Raw genomic sequence first — 25165 nt, 5'->3', positions numbered from 1 at the left:
AGCACAGCTTGGAGATGACAGGCAGGGCGGAATATCAATTAAAAACAAATCCACAATTTATTGAAAACAGGTACCTTTCAGTAGCTCTGATTAGAATAAATCAGCTTACAGATACCATGACTCAGGAAAACAGTATGTACAAAAGTCTCAGGAAAGGGAGAATAAAACAACTTGAAAAGAACACATCTTGAACAGGACTGGACTAGAATGGTCATGTAGGAAAATAATAGAGTACAACAAAGAGCCATTCACAGAACACTGTGCTCTCAGGCTTGGGGTGGGGACTCTCAGCTCCCACGTTCTCAAACCACATCTAATGATTCTTTGGGGCACAGGTGCTGGCTGGAGCGCAGGGATCTCAGTGCCCATGTGGCAGCCCACGCCAGGGCAGAGGCCACCAGGCAAGCTATGCCCACTCCCCCATGAACCTCAGAAGACAGAAGTGCTCTCTGCAAAGGCTACAGGCCTGGTGGGGACCACAGGGCCATGGACAGCTTAGAGTCCCTCTGCGGCCAGTCATGTAAAAACCCCTGATTAATCTAAACCCTACAGCTCCCTTATCCAGATTCCCACTAACTGGACTAACCAGAGAGGTAGAGGAGTAAGACATGGAAACTGCCCACAAACCAAGTTTTGGTCTTTGGTAAACAGGGATAATACAAAATACTAGTCTACAAGTCAGCTTGAAACCAAACTACTGGGCATGGCAGGTGTTACGATTGCAGAGCCCTGTCAGTACCCACCACAGAAGGGAGGGGATGTGCGCAGGAGGGGAGATGTTTCCTCCTGTGGTCACTGCTGTGACAGGTCCTGCCCCATCTGCACAGTCCCTCCCAGCTCCTGGAGCCGCCCTCTCACGGAGCTCACTTCTCTGAGCCTAGCTCCCAGCCTCAAGCACGCACAGGGCGGGAACGCCAGCTGGAGCGGGCTCTCCGGTGAGGGCGAGTTGGCAGTCTTCCCGAGAACAGGAGGCTCCCCTGTGCAGCCTCGGCTGGAGTTAGGGCAGGGCGGAGAGGACGTGGAGCTACGGCAGGCAGAGGCGGCAGCTGAGAGCAGGAAGGAGAATTCAGCTGGGAGAACGGCAGGAGGTTTGGACTGTATGGACACAGAGGCAGTGTCTGTCATCTGGGTTGGGAGGTGCCAATAGCAACGCTTCCTGAATTCTCCAAGAGGAACGCTTCTCCCTGCTCTGGAACTTCACGTTCAAACAGACAATAAGCCCAAGGGAAGAGGTATCTTCAGGGTCCCAAAAGTGCCCATTGAAGGTCCATCCTGTGAAATCTGGCTTCTTGGAATAGCAGCCTCATTTGTGAGTCCGTATGCTGCTGCAGATTTGAGCAAGACGGCTCTGAAAGGACAAGGAGAGAGGCCCTTTAGAGAGGACGAAGCTGGGAGCCTTGCCCACTTAGCACATAGTCTGCTCAGGTAGCACTGGCTTTGGGGCCGGGCTGGTCTGAGTGAATCTCAGCCCTCCATCCTCTACTGGTAACATGAACAAACTAACCTTTCTGGAAGGCAGCTATGCTCTCCTCTATACCACCAACGCAGACCGAACTAACCTTTCTGAATCTCCATTTCTCATCTGAACAAAGGAGCAAAATACCATCTCAAATGAGACAGTGAAGGTATAATTTGGGAACAGCAATGCTGTAGGTCCAGCTAGATGATGCATGTCACCAGATCCGGGGGGCTGGGTATGTGCCTGATCTCAGCACCGGCCTCTGTTCTGTACAACATGTTTGGGAAAGTACCTCCGCCCGTCCCCTTACTTGGATGTACCCTTCACAGACCTCCCCCCAGGAGGGGGGACCTACAGCAGTCATGTTTGCACTAGGTGTTCCCATCCACCAGCCAAAATCAAAGCGGAAGGGACCGGGGAGGCCCGTCTGACCACAGCTGAGCTAATTCAATTCTTCCTCTTGAGAATTTAAATAAGACTGAAACTGGACTGTCCGCGTTGGGCAATGGAGCAATAGAGTCAGAGCTGGGAGTGTGGCTACCCAGAGCCGCATACTGACTCAAGGTAAGGGAGAACAGAACCAAGAGCCTCGTGGAGAAGGTTACCCGCTGAGTGGGGGAAGGACGAGGTGCCAGAGAGGTGAGGGCACGGGCCCCAAAGACAGAGTTGCTAAAGGAGCTGGTGCACCAGAGCGGAGCCCCATCAACTCCTGGCACTGGTGGTCCCACCACTCAGAGGGCCTGCCTGTTCAGTGCTTTGATTCTGTGGGATTCCTGGTAGCAAGCTCCTCACCCTGTTCCCGAACTGTTGTGAGGAAGTTTCAGTCCCCAGGGGGTCAATTGTGCCCTAACATACAGGCACCAACTGCCTGAATGAGGCAGGATTTGATTCTCTTGTGGAACTTCTGTGGCAGGCACTCTGGTTGGACCAAAACTCAGCATCAATTTAGGGACAGAACTGCTGCTCAGTAAGCAGGATAACAGTCAAAATCCCTTGGGGGAAAGAGGCCACACAGTTGTAAGTGTAAAGCAGCAGGCCAGACCCAAAAGGCGATCCTAAGTACGGCTAAACCCAGAAGGCTACTGGAGGCCTCCTGTGTGTGGAGAGGAACCCGAGACTTACAGAGAGCTTCTTAATGTTTCCCAAGGCCTCTGGATCCAGCTGTGCGATATCAATCCTCTGCAAGTCACTGGCCAATAACCGCATGCTCTGTGTGGAGGGGAGAGGGTTAACGTGGCACGTCCCTCAGGGCAGGAACCTCCACCCAGCAGCCCAGTGTGCTCCGGGGGTCCCTTGATGTCCTGCACTTGTGGAGGGGGATGGCAAGGCAGGCGGGAGGGGAGTTAATCCGAAAGAGACAGTGCCGTCGGTGTTTATCACTGGGCCGATAGCTGGATCAGCTGAGTAGAAGGGGTGCACGTTAGCTTAGAAACGCCCTGCAGACCTCATCTGAGATAAACCATCCCCTCCGTCCCAGGAGCCGAGGTCAGCAACTTGCTCTGCCTGCTTCAGACCCCTTGAAGCTACACAAAGTGGAAGACACAGCTCGAGCTCCCCTTTCCAGACTAAGCACGCACGCACCCCGATAGTGCCCTCCTCTGCACGCCCTTTAATATCTCCCTTACTGCACACATCACATGTTACAGTTAATTGGGAGCCTAGCTTGACTACTGAACTGCTTCTCAAGGGCAGGAATGTCTTCTACATCGAATGTCTTCTACATCCTGAACCTGCTACAAGACAGATGGGCAAATGTTAGTGGATGAACAAATGAAACCCAGAGCTGGGCAAGGATCTTGGCACTAACCTGGGAGAGGAAATGGTTCTGAGTCCTACAGAAATGTGGATATCAGAAGCCATGCAACCAAAGGGACTTTGGGTTTTGGGAGGGAAGTGAGTGATGGACAAGAGAAGAAATGCTGAGTAAGCAGCACGCCATGGCCTGATCGCCCTCTGGAACACTTACCTCTCCGCCTCCCACTGGCACGGTGAGGAATATCTCTTTGCTGTCGGCAAGAGGACTGCCATTTACAGAGACATTGTAAATCCGCTCTCTGGCTGCTGGAGTGCGCAGGCCTGGGGTCTTGAAGACCCTATAAAGTGGGAAAATCTCTGTAAAGATGGCTTGGCAGACTGAATGACACCTTGACCCCATCTGGCCTCAAGCTGCAGTTTTCAAATCACACATTTCTAAGAAGGCGCATTCTAAATTTAGGGTTAAAAAGCAGTATTGACTAAACACAGCTGGAGGAAGGAGGTTGTAATTATCAAACATACATCTAGTGAAAGTTAATTCTTATCCATGTGTATTTTAGGTCCAGAGCTCCATATGGATACCAGTCTCCATCCATCCATCCATCCATCCATCCATCCATCCACAAAGTCAGAAATAAACTGTGGTTAATATACTTCCAAGAGTGGCTAAGCGCTTCCATCAGGAGGACTTTTCCAGGGTCAAAGTTGGATGATTCAGAGATTACATCATTATATTAATTCCCAAAGTGACTTTCTCAAGACCTTTAAAATGCTGCCATCTATTTTTCCCTAAATGTCTTTTGCTATATACTCATGTAAAAAAAAAACAATAAGCAGTTAAGGAAGAGAATTAGAAGTAGAAGGTAAGTCTTCCTCACTCTCCCCACTCCAGATAACCACTCTCAGTTCCTTATGCGTCCTTCTAGAAACTTTCTATCAAATGGGGTCATCTAGGACACGCTGCCCTGCCACCTGCTTTGGAGATGCTTGTGATCATGAAGCTCTTCCCCATCAGCACATGCGGATGTACTTATTTAATGGCTATACCCCATGTCCTATCTAGTTGACCAGCACTATGGAAGGGATTAATTTATGCTATAAGAACATCCTTGTTTATACTGGTCTCCCAAAAGGTGGTGTCCATTTTCACTCCTACCAAAAGTGTGGGAGAGTACCTACCAATTTAAAATAAACTTGATCAGAATCGGAAAAGACCAAAACAGTCACTAGAGGCCTCCTAGTCATCAGGGACAGGTAAAGAATCATTTTGTCACCAAAAACACGCAAACCTACACTCAGGGGAGAGGCAAACATTAGGAAACCCAGGCGGTTACCTTCCTCTGTTAGGGGCTTCCCAGTATTTTCTTAAACACCCTTCTTTTCTGGCAAACATCAAATGTTGGGCTCCCACAAAAATCCAAGTGCTGCTGTCAATACTCACCTTGAGTCAAACCGGGGTGTCAGGCCCGGAGTTGGTTTCACCATAGACAACTCCAGTCGGCCCACAGCAGGGGTAACAGTGGCACAATGGTTTGACCTACAGGTGAGACATGACCATTAGGTACGCCAACTCTCAGGTCCAGGGACGGCAGCCGCAGAGGCAGGTAACACTGACCATGTCAGAGCCTATCCTGGGCACGTTACACACATTAGCTCGTGCAGCCCTCCTAACCACCCTCTGAGAAGCACCATGATCCTCATTTCCGGATGCAGAAACTCAGGCATATTGAGTTAAATAACTTGCCCAAGATCATACAGCCAATTAGGGCAGAGCCAGAACTCCGAACCCAGGCCGCCTGCCTCCAGAATCTGACTTATCAATCAAGCTAACGAATGAGGGGAAGGAGCCAGCCCCTCAGCACCCTGCAGGCCCCCTAGCTGGAGCTCCTGTCCTCCTGCCAGACAGCTCCCACTGCCCAGGGAGAAATGGGAGGAGCCCACCGCTTCACAGACACACGCCCCAGTGACTACTTTCCTGAGCCTGTTAAGAGGCAGCCCCTCCCCCCAACTCCCAGCATAAACAGTTCCAAGTCTACGGTGACTCATTATTTAGCAAGAACAGGAGGAATTTTTTTTTTTTTTTTTTTGCAGTACGCGGGCCTCTCACCGTTGTGGCCTCCCCCGTTACGGAACACAGGCTCTGGACGCGCAGGCTCAGCGGCCATGGCTCACGGGCCCAGCCGCTCCGCAGCATGTGGGATCTTCCCAGACCGGGGCACGAACCCGTGTTCCCTGCATCGGCAGGCGGACTCTCAACCACTGCGCCACCAGGGAAACCAGAGGAGGGATCTTTTAAGAAACTAACTACAGGTAGCTGACAGCCACTTTGTGACCGACTGTGGGTAGCTCTATACGTGGACTGTCAGGTAACTGAACAAAATATGCAGTGCTTACTCTGTGTTTCTGGGTCTTAATCTCCTTGTTTGCATTAAAAAAAAAAAAGGGCGGGGGGAGATAGAGAACGTGGGCAGAAGAACCAGAGAAGGTGTTGGGTCAGACGGTTTCTAGAGGCCCCTCCAGCTCGGATACTGGAGGATTCGATGATGTGAAGCTCAACTTGAACACAAGTCACAAAAGCCCTTTACCACCTATTTCTGCCATGATGAATGTGGTTCTCCAATAAAACCAAAAACACATCTAAATCTGGAAAACCTGTTACCTTTTACTTTTGCCTTTTCCTTGTATAGACTGGGTTCTCTTCTTGGATGGAGGACACCTTTTAACCTGAAGTCACAGGCAAATGAAACTGAGGTTACAAAAGGCCCTGCAAAGGGGAAAGGTAAGGGAAAGGGGTACCAGCTCTGGAAAAGAAAACTAATACCGAACATCAGAAGGTCTATCTCACAGAATTCACAGTGACTTAAATAATTCTGAACATAATTGATCAACTAAGAATCTATACTGCCTGAGTCTTCAGAATAGAGGCCTTTGACTGACAGTAAAGGTAAGTGTCTTCTGGACTGAGTACAGCCTGGTTGGTCTCCCCACCCCACTCCCACCCCCTCACAAAGTGCTGCTGTGACGGTCACTAAGGGCACCCAGGTGCCCAATCCAAGGAACCCTCAGCAGTCCTCACCCTTGCTGAGTCCTCGGAGGTACCTGACAGGAATCACTCTTTACCTGCTGACATCCTCCCTTGTTTCTAAGATCCACCCACCTCCCCACTTCTCTGGCTGGCCCTCTGCAGGCTGCCTCACGAGCTCCTCTTTCTACCTTCCCTCCTAGGGTCCATCCTCAGCCTCCCCTCCACGTTCTCCCTGTACAACCTCATCGACTCCCTCGCTGGGACAACCACCTAAAGATCTGGGAGTCGTTGTCTCTCAGTCTCTTACTTCTGCCTGAGCTCCAGGCTGAGATTTCTGTCAGGGCGAGCTGTCCTGGAGAAGTACTGAACACTCAGCAGGCCAAACAACTGACACAGGGACTGCTCCCCTTAGCCCTAACCCAGCACTCCTCCTCCTCCTGTGCCCCACATGCCACCGGATGGCAGTTCCCTAGACTAGAAACCACCTAGTCATCTCTGGTCCCTCCTTCCCTCTACCAGTCTTGCCTACTCTCCATTATAAAACTTATCTCAGAACCATCCCTTCTCTTTTTACAGGGTCAGTGCCTCAGTTCAAGAATTACAGCAGCCTCTGCATGTAAATCAATGAACTTAGAACACACCCTCACACATGCACAAAAATAAACTCAAAATGCTTTAAAGACTTAAACATGAGACATGGCACCACAAAAGTCCTAGAAGAGAGCACAGGCAAAACATTCTCTAACATAAATTGTACCAGTGTTTTCTTAGGTCAGTCTCCCAAGGCAATAGAAGTAAAAACAAAACTAAACAAATGGGACCTAATCAAACTTACAAGCTTTTGCACAGCAAAGGAAACCATAAAAAAAAGGAAAAAGCCTACGGAATGGGAGACTATATTTGCAAATGATGCGACAGACAAGGGCTTAATCTCCAAAATATACAAACAGCTCATACAACTCAACAACAAAAAAACAAACAACCCAATCGAAAAATGGGCAAAAGACCTTAATAGACATCTCTCTAAAGACGACATACAGATGGCCAGTAGGCACATGAAAAGATGCTCAACATCATTAATTATTAGAGAAATGCAAATCAAATCCACCTCACACTGGTCAGAACGGCCATCATTAAAAAGTCTACAAATAAATGCTGGAGAGGGTGTGGAGAAAAGGGAACCCTCCTACCCTATTGGTGGGAAGGTAAGCTGGTACAACAACTATGGAAAGCAGTGTGGAGGTTCCTCAGAAAACTAAAAGACAGAATTACCATATGATCCAGCAATCCTACTCCTGGGCATATACCCGGACAAAACTGTAATTCAAAAAGATACATGCACCCCTATGTTCATAGCAGCACTATTCACAATAGCCAAGACATGGAAGCAACCTAAATGTCCGTCGACAGAGAAATGGATAAAGAAGATGTGGTACATATATACAATGGAATACTACTCAGCCATAAAAAAGAACAAAATAATGCCATTTGCTGCAATATGGATGCAACTAGAGATTATCATACTAAGTGAACTAAGAGTCAGAAAGAGAAAGGCAGATACCATATGAGATCACTTATATGTGGAATCTAAAATATGGCACAAATGAAACTATCTACAAAACAGAAACAGACTCACAACATAGAGATCAGACTTGTGGTTGCCAAGACGGAGGGGGATGAGGGAGGGAAGGACTGGGAGTTTGGGATTAGTATATGTAAACTATTACATATAGGATGGATAAACAACAAGGTCCTACTATATAGCACAGGGAACTATACTTAATATCCTGTGATAAACTGTAATGGAAAATATACAAAAAAGAATGTCTCTATGTGTATAAATGAGTCACTTTGCTATACAGCAGAGATTGGCACTACACTGTAAATCAACTAAACTTCAATTAAAAAAAAAATTAAAAAAAAAAAAAAGAATTACAGTAGCCTCCTGACTGGTTCCCTTGTCTCTAGTTTTTCCTCTCTCCCGTTTATCCCGAATCCTATTCTGAAATACCTATCTGGTCATGTCATTTACCAAGACCTACCTCATGAAACTGCAACTTCCAAGTTTGGCACACAAGGCCATTCATTTTCTGGCCCCTGCTCTCCCCAGATCACCCTCACAGTTTACAGCCCAGCCATACCAAACTGCTTCCTGTTCCTTAAAGGGCACTTTCATTCCTCTTCCTGGAATTCCCTTCCCTTTCTTCTCCAGCTAGTGAATTCTCACTCATTTTAAAGGCTGTGCCCAAGGGTGCTGGGGGAGCATACTTTATTTTAAGTATTTCCTTTTTCTCCTGACAGGCTCCAGCCCTGAATCTGAGTGCCTACTTACTCTTGCAGTTTGAGGATTCTTATTTTTATTTTCTTCCTCTTCTTCTTCCATTATCATGTCATCCACTTGCATCACCTTTCGTGCTATAAGAAAGTTTTAACAGAGTGATATTTCTCATGGGAATAAACTTTTATGCATTCACATTTCTTATAGGAAATAAAACTTATGCACTCTTAGGCTGTAATCAAGAAATAGATCCAATATAAAGATGACTTTAAAAAAAAAAGAGGGTGTAGACAAAAAAGAGGGTCTCAAGAGTGGTTAAGAAACCCCATATAATGCTTTGTACGGCAGCCCAGCATTCTGAATAAGAGTGCAGACCCTGGAGTCAGACAGCCTTGAGCTTGAGGCCTGGCCCTGCCTCTGACTAGGTCACATGGCTTTCATGGTGATCATCTAAAAGGGAGGAGCCACTTCATAGGGATATGATGAGACCTGGAATGTGTGCTCCACAAAAACACGGTCTTTGTTATTCATCCCAAACCCTAGAATTGCACCTACTGTATAAGTGCTTATTAAATATTTGTGGGACAAATGAATGTAAAGTCCCTTGGACGGTACTGAACACATTATAAGTATTACTATTTATTATAATAAAATACTATTTATAAATAATAAATTATTACAACTGTCATCTTAGAAGGAAAAGGGATATGAGGGATGTTTAAGATGGATGATAACGGAGGAAATAGCACCAATTTTTAATATTTAAGGGGTTGTCATATGGAAGACAGCTCTATGGGACCTCAAAGAGCAGAACCAGTATCAATATGTAGATACCACAGGAAACTCTGGTTCAAAATTAGAAAAAACGTTCTAACCATCACAGCTGTCTATCGATGACAGGTAGTCTCACTGCTAAATACGTGCAGCCATGGGCTAGAAAATCCCAAGCAGGGATTCCATAGAGAAATTTAATTATGGGAGGAGAGATCAGACTTAATGACTTTTAAGCTTTTTTTTCTCCCTGACACAAATAAGAATCTAAATATATTTACCTTAAAAAAAAATAGCTTACAATGTAGTTGAAGTCCAGTAGTCGAGAGGACACAAAACCAGTTTCTACTGTTGTCCGACCTGGGTCCCAGTGTGTTCAGTTCCCAGTGGTGAAATCGGAAGATCAGCCCCCCCCACACCCCACACACCAAGTAAGAAAAAAAAAAAAGTGGAATTCAAAAGAGAAATTGGACATTACCTAAATGTAGAAATAACCCAAAGCGACCTAACAGATTGCAGATTTGCAGCTAAGGAACTAACTCTAGGAACACCCAAGTCCAATTACGTCACAACCTTGCTGGGGCAGGCCTGGAACATGACACTAGGAAAGTGAAAATCCCATCATGCTGTCTTCATGCTACAGGACAGCTCTGATGGAAGGCAAGCTGGAACAAGAACTGGACGGTGTTTCTGGCTTGGCCCAGTGGAGAAGGTGCCCGCTTGGTGGGCAGCCCCAAACTCCAGGTCTTGGGTCAGGTTCATCCTCACTGGAGTTGGATGCATTGAGCTACTGGAGCTTAATGACAGTGAAATCACGTCCATAACAGAACTCACCCTGGCCTGAGTCTATGCTCACTAATTACAACCCAGCTTCCCCCAAACTTACCCTTTAAGATAGTGTTTCTCAGAGTGTTGGACGTGTATGTGAGAGAATTTTCCACAGATGGGTCAGTGAATTGAGCAACATGGAATGACATGCTTAGACAGTTGGTCCTTTCACAATGCTCTTTGAACCCTTCTGATCACATCAGGGAGAGTCTTGGCCGGCACTAACGTGTCTCGTAGCACCTCTCCAAACCTTGCTCAGCTCTCTAACTCAGGGAAGCAAGCAGGCAACACTGTTTGGTTTCCAGCACAGCTTTTGTTTTTCTTCTTTCACCTTCACTTTAGCTCACACATTGGTCTAAAGAGTTCGGTTAGTTATCAGTCCTGCATATCACTAACTGAATGCAGAGGCTAAAATCAAATTTTTGGATTTGCAAGACTGAGGACCAGGCATTAGAGGGAAGAGGTTCCTCCAGTGAGGTCTCCCCAAGCAGCCAGCCAACCACACTAGGCCTTCATTCTCACAGTTCAACAAGGGGTTTTGAAAAGTACTCACTTTTGGCGGATTTCAGGGGTGTCTGAACAGCTTCTGCTGTTAGTTTGTTTATTTCTGTGATATCCAGGTCAGCCTGTAATGAACACAGCCAGAAAACAAAAGGTATATTCCATCAAATATGAGGAACAATATTTTAAGATTAAAAACATTAATTAAAAAACATATTCTTGGGACTTCCCTGGTGGCACAGTGGATAGGACTCCGTACTCCCAATGCAGGGGGCCCGGGTTCGATCCCTGGTCAGGGAACTAGATTCCACATGCATGCCACAACTAAGAGTTCGCATGCAACTAAGGAGCCCATGAGCTGCAACTAAGGAGCCTGCCTGCTGCAAATAAGACCCCACACAACCAAATAAATAAGTAAAATATTAAAAACAAAAAAACCCAAAACATATTCTTTGATACATACAAAAGATTGTTGTTAGTTATAATACAAAATATTGAACTTCCATAAACCCACCATACTAACGAAGGCCTAAAACATTGCCAATTACTTGCTTCTAGGCTATGTATTTTTCCCTGTTCTATTTCCTTGCCTCTCCTCGAAAGGTGACCAGTCTCCTAATTCTGTCATTCCTTAGAGATAACCAATATCATCATTCCACTTACTTGAAAGAAAGTGTGTGTGTGTTTCTCCACAAATGTGTATGTGCTTAAACAATATTTTGTTTGCTTTTGTTTTTGATCACTATTTGTGGTTGTAGTTAATTTGTTTTCACTGCTATGTAATATCTATCACGATGGATTTGTCCAATCTCCTCTCAACAGTATTTTGCTATTACAAACACTGTTACTTTGAACTGTCTTATACATGTGTCTGATGCACACCTGTCCAAGTTTTCTTTTGGCTATATACTTAGGGATGGGGCATTACAGGGTTGTAGGGTACACAAGTGTTCAGCCTTAATATTATGCAAAATTGTTTTCCAAAGTGATTGTACTTGTTTACATGCCAGGAGCAAACAAGTTCCTAATGACCCATATTCTCTACCACACTTGATGCTATGTCAGCCTTCTCATTTTTTCCCTCCAGCTTTATTGAGGTATAATTGACAAATAAAATTCTAACATATTTAAAGTGTACAACATGAGGATTTGTGATACATACACATTGTGAAATGATTACCACAATCAAGTTAATTAACACATTCAGCACCTCACAGTTACTGTAAAAAACTTTTTTTTATTTTTTAAAGTCTAGAGGGCCAAAAGTTTTTTTACTCTGCCCCTGGGGCCTTCAAAAAGGCTTCCAGTCGCCATTCTAATTAAATTTGTTCCCAGTGGTAACTATATGTATGGGAATAGGCAAAAGCAGGCATGATTCACAGGCCTTTTCTTGCAGGGCATGTGTAAATATCAGAATAGTCGTTACAGACTAGGAATGACACAGGTTTCATCTCTGGGCTGGCAGAGACTACATGGAGTACTCAGACGGGGATTCTGAAGCTGTCAAGGCTTAGCTTAGAAAGTGCTGTGCTAGACAGACGAGTGCTGTCTGAAACGGATGATGGAATGGAACGTGGCTACTGAACATTTGAAATGAGGCTGGTGTGTCTGAGGAACTGAATACATATAATTAATTTAAAGAGCTACACGTAGTTGGTGGCTACTGTAACAGACAGTGCAGATCTAAACTCTTTACTCTGCCTCATCTAGCAGGCCAGGTCACCGTGTAATGATGCAGGGGCTTAAAGGAACTTGGACTTTAGGCTTTCATTTTCCCCTGCAAAGGTCCAGGCAAAGAGCTGCAAGGAACCTGCCAAGAAAAGAACTACCTCTCTTTATAAACCTTGAAATTATCTGGGCTTCATGTACTCAGCATTTGACAACTATAATTTTTTTGTTGACACAGATACTTCCCCTCTGGAACCTCTTCCACAGTCAGCACCCACTGGTTGAATTTTGTGAACAGACTAAACTTAAAACTAACCAACAGTTCAAAAATAGGAGAAGTCACTTACTGTTGCTGCTTCCTCCAGCGCCCGCTTGTTTCCTCCAAGGGCTTTGAAAAGAACGTTTTGTTTAGTTACTATCAGATTCTAATAATTTAAATAATAAACCATCCTCCCTAATATGACCACTTACTTTTCTTACACTTGACAGATTAAGCCCTTGATCCAACACTCAGGAGCCTTTACAACCTAGTTTAATCTCTCTCCAAGCTTGACTGTTCCCCTCATGGCTTATTCTAGGTTCCACCACACCAAAGTGCCTGTTATTTCCCAAATGTGCCACTGTCTCTCATGACTCAGTGCCCTGGTACTTATTTCCTCTGCCCGAAATATTCCTCTGCACCCAAAAAATTTCTAATTCATACTTCAAAACTCAGCTCAAACGCAAACTCTGCTTATTTTTCTCTCTCAGCAGATCGCTGCAATGTGCTGAGTTAGTTGCTCACTATCGTCACATCCAACAACTACTCAAAACTGTAAAAGTGCCCTGCCTTGAACTGAACTCTTTGAGGACAGAGATAATACCCATAGCTTCCGGCAAAAATACGTCACACAGGGCTGCCCTGGTGGCGCAGTGGTTGAGAGTCCTCCTGCCGATGCAGGGGACACGGGTTCGTGCCCCGGTCCGGGAAGATCCCACATGCCGTGGAGCGGCTGGGCCCATGAGCCATGGCCGCTGGGCCTGCATGTCCGGAGCCTGTGCTCCGCAACAGGAGAGGCCACAACAGTGGGAGGCCCGCGTACCACACACACACACACAAAAAAATGTCACACAGTAAGTAGGGAGTAAATGTGTATTGCAGATTTAGATGTAGAATAAAAACTTAGGTTAGGTCCTCTGGCTGGAAAAACTGGTAGTATCCCCTATAATAGTTAAGAACTCAGGCTTTGGAACCAGAATGCCTAGGTTCAAGTAGACTCTGTCACTAACTAGCTTATGAGACTTTGAGCAAAGTATACAATCTCTGTGCTTTAATCTTGTTGTCTATAAAACAGGGATAATATTAACAATTAATATGGTTGTGATGAGGATGAAATTAGTTAATATATGGAAAACACTTGGTACAGTGCCTGTCTGCCATAGAAAGCACTATATAAATGTGCTCATTGACCACTACTCTATTCTCTTTAGTAGTACTCATAATTTTAAATACATAATCATGTCCAAATTTTAAAAATGATCCTTCTCTACTAACTTGTAAGTTCCTGGAGGCAAGGACAACGCCTGTTTTATTTCCCAATGCATCTTCAGCACCTAGCACTGTGCCTAACACATGCTCAATGAATACTTGCAGAGATGCACAAATAGGTTAATCAATAAAAGGGGAAGTCAAAAGCATCACTGAACGTCTACTATGTGAACAGAACATGCATTGCTATCCAGGAAGGAGGCTATATACTAGGTAAAGAACAATAAGGAAAATAGTAAAAGTAAGGGTAACCCAGCAAAAGGACAGCCTTTTGCATTTCCTTGGACATTTAGCAAGGGGTGGGGAACAGGCTGGGATTTTTCTCTGGCCAGGAAAACTCTTTGAGTCCTGCACTTCACCATTTGATATGCCCATTTTTAAATTGGCATTTTCCCTAAGCTGCAGGAAGACCTGCTTGGGATTATCCTTCCACCTGAGGTCTGGTAATAAACCAAGCCACTCATTCATTTTCAAATGGTTGGATAAAATATCCCCCCCGCCCCCCCCAAAAGAGTATTTCATGACACGTGACATCTGTGTCAAATTCACATTTCAGTGTGTCCATAAGTAAGTTTTTATTGTAAAACAGCTATGCCCATTCATTGCAGCTGTTTTGGAACTATAACAGCAAAGTTGAGTAGTTTCGACAGCGAACCCTCTGGCCTACAAAGCCTAAAATACTTATTATCTGGTCCTTTAGAGAAAACGTTTGCCTGCCTGCAGAGGTAGATGAGGGGAAGAGCTAAGGAGAAAAGTAAAGCCGGGAGGTGAGACAGGGAGTGGGGGGAAGGAGTAGGGCTGCAGTTTCCTACAGTGATCTTGGAAGACCTCACTAAGAAGACGAAGGTAACCACAGAAGGGCTCCAGGCCGAGGCCTGGGGAAAGACTAGCAGCTCTTACCGAAGTAGTCGAGCCAGTTCATCTCGCGCAGCGCCTTGGGGAGTCGCAGGATCTCGATGTTGTACAAGTTATCCATCTCCTTGAGGAGGTTCTGCCTGTCTGACTGAATCTGCTTGGATCGTATTTGCACTGCGAGAGGGCAGAGCGGACGGGACACGGGTCACCCGGCGGGCGAATGCGGCCTGGAATCCGTGCTGCCAGCGCCCCAATCCGCCAGCACCCCGCGACTGCCCCAGGTGCTAGCGACCACCCGGGCTCCGCCCCTTACCTTCACGGTCGAAGTCCTTAAGAAAAGAGGCGAGCTTTCGGCTCCGTACCGAGCTGGTCTTGGTCACCCGACTGCCGCCCTTCCTAGCCGGAGCCATGGCGCTTCGATGGAGGCTGCGGGGAGAGGGGGCCGAGCCACAAGGCGTCAGCGGCGGAGACGGGGAGGGACAAGGGGCCGCAAGGGTGAGGGAGAGGGCGGAGGGCACCCCAGGGGCTTTGGAGGGGGACCCCTGCCCTTCGGGGCCTGGGCATAAAAGATCTGCGAGGCACCCACCTGTGGGTCCCGAAACAGGGGCTGAGAAAAACCTGGCTGCTTCAGCTGAGAGAGAGCGGCTCCGGGGCTAACCGGACGTGCGACCGCCGCCACCAAATTCAAACTGCCACAGTCTGACCAGTGAGAAGCCGCCGTCTTAGGAGGATCCTACAATAACCAATCACAGGGAAGCTCTGCGATCGGACAGCCAATCCACATATAGGACTACAGTACCCAGAAGGCATTGACGGCATATTTTCGCGACTCGGTAGCCATGTTGGGGCATGCGTAGAGAGACTCGGAGGCAGGCTGGGGCCCTTGGAAGGTTCTTAAACTTTGATTGCTTTAGCTTTAAGTTTTCCCGCTGGTTTAGGGAAAGCGACGCGCAGTCTCAAGGAGAGGAGACAAGCTTCTGGCTCCGGATGCACGGATAGGCCCGGGGAACCCGCAGTCTAAAACAGGAAACTGCCCGAACCCGGACGAGCCTCCTCCGAGGAATAGTCAGGAAACGCTTCCCGAGGTGGGAAACAAGGGTCCTGCCTTCCGAGAGCCCCTCTAAAGGTAAGACAACGCCTTGCGTTAAACTCCTGTCGGGAGGAGTAGACGGCCCTACCTGAGGAAACGCTGTTCTCACCTGCGAACGGAAATAACTCCCACCCATGACCCGGTCCTTCCCCTATCGATTTGGAACCCTAATGCTTTTTTTGTTTTTTTTTTTCCTTCCCCCAACGGAAGATGACTCAAGACCAGCCTTTGCTCGCGGTGCAGGAGGCCCTGAGGAAGTGCTTTCCCGTGGTGGAGGAGCAGCAGGGCCTGTGGCAGAGCGCTCTCGGGGACTGCCCGCCCCTCCTGGCCTCCCTCAGCAACCTGGCAGAGCAGCTGCAGGCCGCACAGAACCTGCGATTTGAGGATGTGCCGTCACTTCGGGCCTTCCCAGACTTACAGGAGCGGCTGAGGCGCAAGCAGCTGGCGGCTGGTGACACCCTCCTGGACAGGCTAGGGGAGAGGCTGTAAGAGGCTCAGTGGCGCTCGCTCTTGGCGGAAAGATTTTAAAACTGCGTGTTTAATAAGCTAGGATCAGTCGGAAGGGTGTTTTTCTTCTTACTTGAGAGCGTGGTATTTAGGGATATGTCAGCCTTTGCTCCTTTCCGTTTGTTGCAATGGGATCTCTGTCAAGAAGGCATTTTCTGGCACCTCCCTTGTCAGACTAGGCGTGACAGTGGTGGACTTAGTAAAAGTTATCAAAGCAGAACAGAAGAGCAATGGGGATCGCTTATTGGCCCTCCTCTATAGTCTTTCTTAGGTAAAAAGCAGTGAGGAGCTATACTGTAAACTTATTAGGTGCCAGAGCTAAGGGTTTTACATACATTATCTCATAAAATCTTTTCAACACCTCTTTGACTTAACCTCACTTAATTAATTTTTCCGGTGAGGAAACTGAGGCTCAAGCAGATTGCCTGTGGTTGTGCAGTTAGTAAATAGTAAAACTGGGATTCTAACCCAAGTATGCCTGACACCAGGGCCACTTGTTCTGCTGTTCATTGGTGTCTGTGTGCCCGGAGTAGCACGTCTCTAAGCTCTTACTATGCCTAATGTTAGACCCTCTACCTTAGAGTTACAGGTAATTGAGGATAGAGAAGAGACAGGGCACGTATGGCCTTTCCTTGACCAGGACAAGAGAAGGGTCTAGTGTGTAGAGTCTGTGCCGTAGACTAATAGGAAACTGTCAAAGATGGGGCCTTCTTTGTATTCATTTGTACAAAAAACATTTTATTAAGCCCCTATGGGATGCCAAGCACAGGTGCTAGGAATACAACAATGAAGCAGACTTAGTTCCTAAGCTGAGTAAAAGAGAGAGACAAGACAGTCAATTAAATTAGGTCACGGTACGTTCTAAGATTGTGAACTTTTATTTCAATTGATTACGTGTTTGTGTGTGAGTATCGGGCTGTTACTTTTAAGTCTATTTTTTCATTGTGAGTCACAGTCAAACATTTTTGAAAGCTGCAGTTCTAGGCTAGGGACTGCCTTGCCCTCTGGGAAGTTGTAGCCTTCGTCTTGGTGGCTGGGCCCCTTGGAGTCACCAATGGAATAATAACAAAATTTACCATAAGCTAGGCACTTCGCAAAGCACTTAATATGCATTGTTGCATTTACTCTTCACAGCAATCCTTTTCATTCATTGGACAATTGTTTGTTGTTCTGTCTGCCGGTCTCGATGTTTTAGGTACTTAGGATGCACAGTGAACAAAAGAGACTGTTTTTATTCGTGATTGAGAATAAGTAACTTTCCTAAGATCCACAGTAGTCTGGGTGTGTCAAGAGCCCAAATCTTACCTGTTCAAGAATTCACTAGGATGGGGCACGAGGTAGCATGAGAACACTGCTGGTTTGTTGCTTCAGTTTCGTCTTGCTTATTCCTCTCACGTACATTGCATTGGACTGTGTGTGAGCATTTGCTGTCCTGTATGGCAGCCCCAGAAGGGCCGCTTGGTCTTTACTTTCTTTGGCAGCTGGGAATAACATCATCACACAGCTTTGAGAGCCATGTCACTTCAGCCTCTCCATCTTTAAGTCAGTTCTGAATTCTTGAGCCACCCCTGCCTCCAAGGCACCATCATCAATCTCCGTAGACGAATGGATCTCATTTGGAGCAGTTTTTCCCACTGGGATGTGTGGCAGTAAATATCTGGAGACGTTATTGATTGTCACACCTTGGGAACGGTGGAGGCATGGTGTGTTCTTGTCGTCTAGTAGGTAGAGGTCGGGGATGCTTCTGAACATCCTGCAATGCACAGGGCAGCCCTCCACCACAAAGAATCATCTGGTCCAAGACGTCCTTAGTGCTGAGGTTAAGGAACCTGGCCTTAGGCCTTTCTCATGATATTGCCTAATATCAGACTCTTCCCCCAGAGCCGCCCTCCTCAAGGTGCGTGATGTAGTCAGCAGCCACGTGGAACACGTGCTTCAGATCTATGAGCAGCATGCAGACACGATCAGCCTCGATGCTGTCCTGCAGGCTTCAGCTGCAAGCCCCTCTGTGGCGGAAATGTTGGAGTGGTTACAGGATATCGAGAGACATTATCGAAGTTTGTATCCTTTGCACACATTTCAGGTAGTTCCAGAACTGTTCCAGGAAGTCTTTTTAATTTCAGTTTTCACAAGATTGCCCAAAAATATATCGTATGGGTCAGTTCTCTTTGGTTCTTGAACTTGGATTCTTTCTGCATTCCTTTGTACAGTCATTCCTTAAATCACTTATTGAGTAACTGCTCCCTGCCAGGCGTTGCTCTAGGTGCTAGAAGATAGGCATTAAAAGAAGGAAATTATATAGAATGTCAGATGGTGATAAGTGCCTTGGAGAAAAATAGAGCAGGGAATGAGGAAAGCGAGGGGTGAGGGTGGGCTTGTGGTTTTAAATAGGGTGGTCTGGGAAGGCCTCACTGAGAAAGTGGTATTTGAGAAAAGACCTGAAGAGGGTGAGGGAGAGAACCATGGGGGTATTTGGGGGAAGAGTGTTCCAGGTAGAAGAAACAGCAAGCGTAAAGGCCCTGAGGTGACAGCGAGCCTGGTATGTTCAGGAAGTAGCAAGGCGGCCAGTGGGGCTTGAGCCGAGTGAAAGGGGGGTGGTCTAACAGGAGATGTGGTCAGAGAGGCAGAGCTAGGCCTGGTGGGGCCTCCAAGGTCTTTGAAAGGATTTTGGCTTTTACTCTGAGTGAGATGGAAAGCTATAGAAGGTTTTGAGTAGAGGAGTAACCTAATCAGACCTATGTTTTCAACAGTATCACCCAGCTATGTTCTGAGGAAGGACTTGGGTGGAAGCAGAAAGACCTGTTAGTTGGAGTTCTCTCACCTTTTTCCTCTCAATTCTTGCCTGTTAGTCGCATCTACCCTCTGGCTGGAGTTTCTACCTTCATTTGAATCACTCCCAAGCCAACCTTTATTCTTGCCTCTAGTTTTGATTTTCAGTTTCCTGCAGATGCCTCCCACTGGAATCTCGCGGAACTGCAAGCTGAAATGGAGAATTGAAATCCTCCGTCCAGCCCTCCCGTGCAGCTCCTGTTTCCTTAAGTTGTAGCATCAAACCTGTCTGATCGCTTAGTCTGGAAACTTAAGCAGTATTTTCCCCCCTTCCTGCTGTTTTCTGCTTGCAGCGTAGCAGCATCGGCCACAGTGGTGGCAGCAGCAGCGTGGGCAGTGGGAGCAGTAGCTGGGGCCACCCTCACTGAGCGCTTATGGTGTGCCAGCTGCCGTTGTAAGAATGTTAGCACTCAGCTGTTAAGTCCTTCCATTCTGTTTCCTTGGTGCTTCTTGTAGTTTCCTTCTCTATCCCCACTGACTCTACCATTGTTTCTCACTTGGACCCTTAGTCACATGCAGTCTCTAGACAGGTTTCCCTGACCCTGGCTTCTTTCCCTCTAAGCCACCCCCGGGTAGTGGCCTCACTACGCAGATCTATCTTCCGGAAGTCTCGTTTTGATCCTGTTGCTTGTGTAGGAGTTTTCAGTAGCTTCTGGTGCTCTGAGGACGAGAACCCCCATGCTGGTCTTTGTGTTCTGGCTCCACCTGCCCTCTCAGCCACCTTTCCTGCTACTCTGCACATCGTTCCATGCCAGCCGCACTGGAAATGTCCTGCCCCTGAATCCATTATGTGCTGGAATCCTCCTCCTGTCCTCTAAAAGCGATGAACTCATCCTCTGAACTTCCACTGAGTTTTATCTTTCCTGTCACTTAGAGTCTTTTCAGTTTCTGTTTTTTTCTCACCACGGTGAGATCCCAGATTGCAGGGACAGTGTTTCTGTCCTTTTCCCTGTAGCCCAGAGCCATGTGTGTAAAGAAGGGCTCGGTAAAGATGTGTAGCAGAGGCGAGTCCTGCCCACCTGGTAAATGTAGCAGTAGCTGCGCCTTCACTTTTCTCGCTCCCAGGAGCTCTCTCCAGGGTATTTTCTTCCTTCAGCATATTTCATTTTCTTTTTGAGCACCTTCCTTAACTCCCAGGAAGGTACCTGAAGAGGAAGTACCTTCTGTCCTCAATCCAGTGGGGAGACTTGGGAAACATCCAAGCTTTGCCCAAAGCCTGGGACCGAATTTCGGAAGACGAACACCCAGACCTTGTACGAGGTACTGGTTTTCATTTAGTCCTTCGTGTCTCCTCCCCTCCTTTCTTTCTGTGTCTCACCTCTTTGAAAGCATGTAGAGATGCCCTCATGGTGCCTTTGTAGCTTTTACAAATCTGATGTTTTGTGTTTTCTGGAGAGGTGGTATGCCATGTGTTCTTTCTCTTCCTGTTCCAGATATCCTGTTGAATGTTTCCTTCTTCCTGGAAGAGTGAAGAAGCCGTGTGTTTATCGGGAGACTAGGGGGACGCAGTTGAAGACCGACCTTACTGCGCTCTGATATTTCTAAAGAAATGTCAGCATTGCAACTGGACTTATTGGAAATGTCAGTGCCTAGAGCCTGAGGATTGTACTGGATGTTGGGTCTTCTTCATGCCAGGTCCTGGGGTGAGGACACATGGTCACACCTTGCCCTTTCCTAAGGCTCAGGGGAGTGGACAGAGACAGAGAGGATGCAGGAAAGGCCGTGCAGAAGAACACTGGGTGCAGAAGCAACAGCCACAGAAGTGGTAAGGAAGGAAAGGACAGGGGTAGAGAGTGCCGCTGCCCCCAGCATCATCCAGAGCTCTGAGCCTCGTTGACACCAGGTCCTGGTTTCGTGTATTTGTGTCAGTATCCAACTCCTTGATGAAAAAAAGTGGCTTTGATGATTTAAAGAAGGAAGGGGTGGGACTTCCCTGGTGGTCCAGTGCTGAAGAATCCTCCTTCCAATGCAGGGAACACAGGTTTGAACCCTGGTCAGGGAACTAAGATCCCACATGCCGAGGGGCAGCTAAGCCTGCGTGCCACAACTAGAGAGAAGCCTGCGTGCTGCAACGAAAGATCCCGTGTGCCGCAACTAAGACCTGACACAGCCAAATAAATAAATAGATATTTTAGAAAAATAAAGAAGTAGAGGTGATATTGGTGGAAAACAATTACTGTTTTCGAATTGCAGTAGCTCCTTATCATCAAAACAATTTTCGTTTCCAGAGCCTACCACCAGGGGGAGGTGGTGCAGCATGAATTATTCTGAATGCTTTGTGTTGGGAGGGGTTCTCTTGTTGCTCTTACTGAGAGTAAGTAACTGGGGATAGTGGGACTCCTCAAATAACAGTTTTTTGTTTTTTTTAAACCAAAGCTGGTGACTGACTTGCTACAGTTCTGTGATCTTGGGGTGGCTGCGTAGATGGGAGAACACCAGCTCACAGTCAGGTGTTCAGGGTTGGGTTTCTGAGGCCCAGTGCCTTCATCAGTGAAATGGTCGTGGTACTTCCCGACCTGTCAACTTCCTGGGCTGGTGTAAAAATCTGGGTCATTGGATGTAAAGAGGCTTAATAAAGAATATAGATATTTTTCAAAATGAAAACGACTTTTTTCGTATTACAAAAGTGATATATGCTTTTTAAAAAACAGTAGAGGGCTTCCCTGGTGGCGCAGTGGTTGAGAGTCCGCCTGCCAATGCAGGGGACGTGGGTTCGTGTCCTGGTCCGGGAAGATCCCACATGCCGTGGAGTGGCTGGGCCCGTGAGCCATGGCCGCTGAGCCTGCGCGTCTGGAGCCTGTGTTCCGCAACGGGAGAGGCCACAACAGTGAGAGGCCCGCGTACGGCAAAAAAAAAAAAAAAAAAAAAAACAGAAAAATTGTAGAAAACATTTAAAATGCAGAAAAGTATAAAACAAGCTCCACCAGAGATATTTTGTTAAGTATCTTTTTAGTGTCCATATTCACAAGTTTTTTTAACAAAACAATTAGGGTGTTATTGATAAATATTGTTGTTTAAATTATCTTTTTAAAAAATCTTAATATAGTTTGGCCAGTTTTTCATATCCGTGAATATAGCTCAATACAATTATATATCATTTTATGAATGTATTATAATGTTATATTTTACATGTATTTTTTTAAGTCATCATGTTTTTCTACCTGTAAGGATAATACATTCTGGCTGTGAAAGATTGAAGTATTACAGAAAGTGAAAAATGCACAATGTCCACCTACCAGATACGTAATCATTTTTAATAATGCGGTGTATATTCTTCCAGGAATTTTTTTTTTCTTCCAGAAATTTAAAAAAATCTATCACATATATAATAATTGTAAATAACTTAACTCAAGACATTTGGTATCAGGTCTTATGATGTGCTGTGGGTACAGAGGTGAAGGAGAGCCCTAAAAAGATTTATAGTTAAACCAGGGAAAGATTTAAACCAGTGTTTCTCAAGTTTGAAAATGTATGTAAATCACTGGTATCTGGTTAAAATTTAGATTCCCATTCTGTAGGTCCTGGGGTGGGGCCCTGGACTCTGCATTTCTAATGAGGTCCCAGGTGATGCTGATGGTCCTAGGACCAGACTTTAAGTGGATAGATTTAAACTGTAATATAATAATGCTGTATTTGAGATCAAAACAGAATTCCATGAGAGAATAGAGGTGACAGCCAACTGCTTGTGGGACTCCTTCGTGGTGACTGTGACATCTGAGTCAGGCCTTGAGGCTCAGAAAGGAGTGCAGGGTGCTGCACGTACAGGGACAGTCTAAGCAAAGGCAGTATTTGAGAAAGAATGGAAGCTGATACCTCCTGGAAGTGTGTGGGCATCGTGCTTGTGGCTTGTACCCCCTAGAACTGGAAGCATTAACAGTTGACTATAGCAAGTCACTGGAGTTCACAGGGGGACGGAAGAGTGGCAGGAAATGGGTCTGTAAAGGTGAACTGGAATGAATTTGTGAATGCCATGATCAAGAGTATGTATTTTGCAAATGGGAGTTGCTTGCTTGTTTGTGTGTGTGTGTGTGTGTGTGTATAAAAATGAGCTTTTTAAACCTCCCTCATTGAAGCAAGTAATCATGACTGAATAGACACAAGTATGTTTAAGGTGCTAAGTAATAACTGTATTATTTAAGTATAATTTTTCCTTCTTAGCTTTTTTCTTCTGCTGTTAAATTGCTATCCTAATTTTCCATTTTATTTATTTTCCTTATTTTTTTGGTTGCGTTGGGTCTTAGTTGCGGTACTCGGAGTCTTCGTTGAGGTGTACAGGATCTTTTCGTTGTGGCTTGGGCTCTTCACTGCAGCGCATGGGCTTCTCTCTCTAGTTGTGCGTGGGTTCCAGAGCACGTGCGCTCTGTAGTTTGTGGCTCATGGGCTCTCGTTGAGGTGCACGAGCTCAGTAGTTGCAGCATGCAGGCTTAGGTGCCCCGCGGCATGTAGGTTCCCCGACCAGGGATCGAGCCTGCGTCCCCTGCAGTGGAAGGTGGATTCTTTACCACTGGACTACCAGGGGAGTCCCTCTAATTGTCCTTTTTAAATTTACAATTAATTTGGTTTATTTTTTGAGTAAGTGATACTTTCACATTGTACAAAATTCATAGGGTGCAAGTGCATATTCAGTGAAAGTTCCCCGTTACTCAGTCCCCCTCCCTGGAGGCAGCCAATGTTAAATGTTTCCTATGTGTCCTTCCAAAAATATTCTTTGCCTCTATGAGTGCAGGGGTGGTTACCCTCCAAGATAGCCCCATAGACCCCAATGATCCATGCCCTTGTATACTCCCCTCCCCTTCAGTGTGGGCTGACCTTACAGATTCGCTTCTGATGAATAGAAGACAGTGGTAGTGGTGGTCATTTCTGGAGCTAGGTTATGAGGAAAGACTGGCTTCCATGGTGGGTGCTGTCCCTTGCTCTCCTGGGGAAGTCGTCTGTGAGGCCGCCCTGTGGAGAGCTCACACGAGAGCCTGATGCCTGCCAGCAACCCCAAGTGAACTTGGGAGCAGACCCTCTTCCCGAGCTGAGCCTTCAGATGAGACCACAGTCCCAGCTAACAGCTTGACTACAACCTCATGAGGACCTAAGCCAAAGGCAACCTAGCTCCGCCGGACCCGGATTCCTGACCCATGGAAACAGATAATAAATGTTTGTCTTAAGTCATTAAGTTTTGGGGTAATTTGTTACACAATGATAGGTGACTAATGCAAGAAGCAAGTATTTTTGTATTCTCTGTAACTTCATACAAATGGTAGCATGCTGTGTATCCAGTTTTGCACCTCGTGTTTTCCACCTACTGTATCTTAGAGATCATTCCATACGAATGCGTAAAGAGCTTCCTTAATTTTTTCTAAAAACAGTTGCATAGTTTTCTGTTGTGTGGGTATAACATAATTTATTTAGCCCCTTACTGATGGCCATTAGGTTGTTTCCAAAGTCTTGACACTTGTTAGGTTTTGGTAGCCCTCCCTCTCACTGCCACCCCTGCTCATGGTTTTTTCCTTGGAATTTTCAGTTAGTTAATACCACCCCACGCACTCACCCCCAATAAAAAAAGAATTCTGTTGGTATTTTTACTGGAATCGTATTAAATTTATAAACTAATTTAGGGAGAATCATCATAGTGGGAATCCTTCTTGCTCTCCTTTAAGCATGCCACTGGCTCATGGGTTGAGATATTTAATGTGAGTTCTTTTCTCTGTTTCCCTCAGGTGGGGAAATAGACTCTTGGTGCTCAGAACCCTCTTCCCTGTCCGTGAGACAATCTGTTGGGACGGAATGAAGAATTTGTGTTTCTTTCCTGTCTCTACCCCATCCACATTTAGAATGGACCTCAGAATTCTCTCAGGCAGAGTAGAGGGTTTTCAAAGCCAGTGGGACCCTAGGCTCTGAAGAAAAGAACTTCTCCCTGCCTAGGGAGAATCCAGGCTGTGTGGTCTGACTTTACTCAGGATGATGGAGGCCGGGGACCATCTCCAGCTTGTTCAAGCATTGGGTTGTTTGTAATTCTTTCTCCCTGTGAGAAGGTGGGGAGAGCGCACATTTGGAGGAGCAGATTCAGGGATATGGGGAAG

General features: G+C 46.3%; 2 protein-coding genes across 3 annotated transcripts; one reads left to right on the top strand and one right to left on the bottom strand.

The window, feature by feature from the left end:
- Positions 1-1303: 1303 nt before the first annotated feature.
- CDCA8 (cell division cycle associated 8) lies at positions 1304-15321 on the bottom strand (the record flags this gene model as incomplete). Its single annotated transcript, XM_079924884.1, has 11 exons — positions 15255-15321; positions 14982-15094; positions 14714-14842; positions 12633-12673; positions 10670-10742; positions 8572-8654; positions 5874-5938; positions 4656-4751; positions 3426-3552; positions 2582-2668; positions 1304-1348 (listed from the first exon to the last, which is right to left on the bottom strand). Exons 2-11 carry the CDS (start codon positions 15076-15078, stop codon positions 1304-1306), a joined length of 843 nt encoding a protein of 280 aa, XP_079781010.1. The 5' UTR covers positions 15079-15094; positions 15255-15321.
- Positions 15322-15531: 210 nt separating this feature from the next.
- Positions 15532-24260, top strand: AIRIM (AFG2 interacting ribosome maturation factor). Of its 2 annotated transcripts, none has more exons than XM_079900895.1 (5): positions 15532-15794; positions 15969-16243; positions 18147-18326; positions 20236-20354; positions 20528-24260. In XM_079900895.1, exons 2-5 carry the CDS (start codon positions 15969-15971, stop codon positions 20563-20565), a joined length of 612 nt encoding a protein of 203 aa, XP_079757021.1. In that variant the 5' UTR covers positions 15532-15794; the 3' UTR covers positions 20566-24260. The 2 variants fall into 2 exon arrangements, with proteins under 2 accessions (XP_079757021.1, XP_079757022.1); XM_079900896.1 differs by having other exon boundaries at positions 20232-20354.
- The last annotated feature ends 905 nt before the right edge of the window (positions 24261-25165 follow it).

This window comes from Stenella coeruleoalba (assembly GCF_951394435.1).
Source record: "Stenella coeruleoalba genome assembly, chromosome: 1".
Taxonomy (NCBI): Eukaryota; Metazoa; Chordata; class Mammalia; order Artiodactyla; family Delphinidae; genus Stenella; species Stenella coeruleoalba.
This window is presented reverse-complemented; position numbering and strand designations above follow the sequence as displayed.

Coding starts and splice junctions, on each gene's coding strand:
- AIRIM (XM_079900896.1), top strand. CDS start 15,969: ATGACTCAAGACCAGCCTTTGCTCGCGGTGCAGGAGGCCCTGAGGAAG. Junction 18,327..20,231: donor GAGAGACATTATCGAAGTTT/GTATCCTTTGCA, acceptor CTTAACTCCCAG/GAAGGTACCTGAAGAGGAAG. Junction 20,355..20,527: donor ACACCCAGACCTTGTACGAG/GTACTGGTTTTC, acceptor TTCCTGTTCCAG/ATATCCTGTTGAATGTTTCC.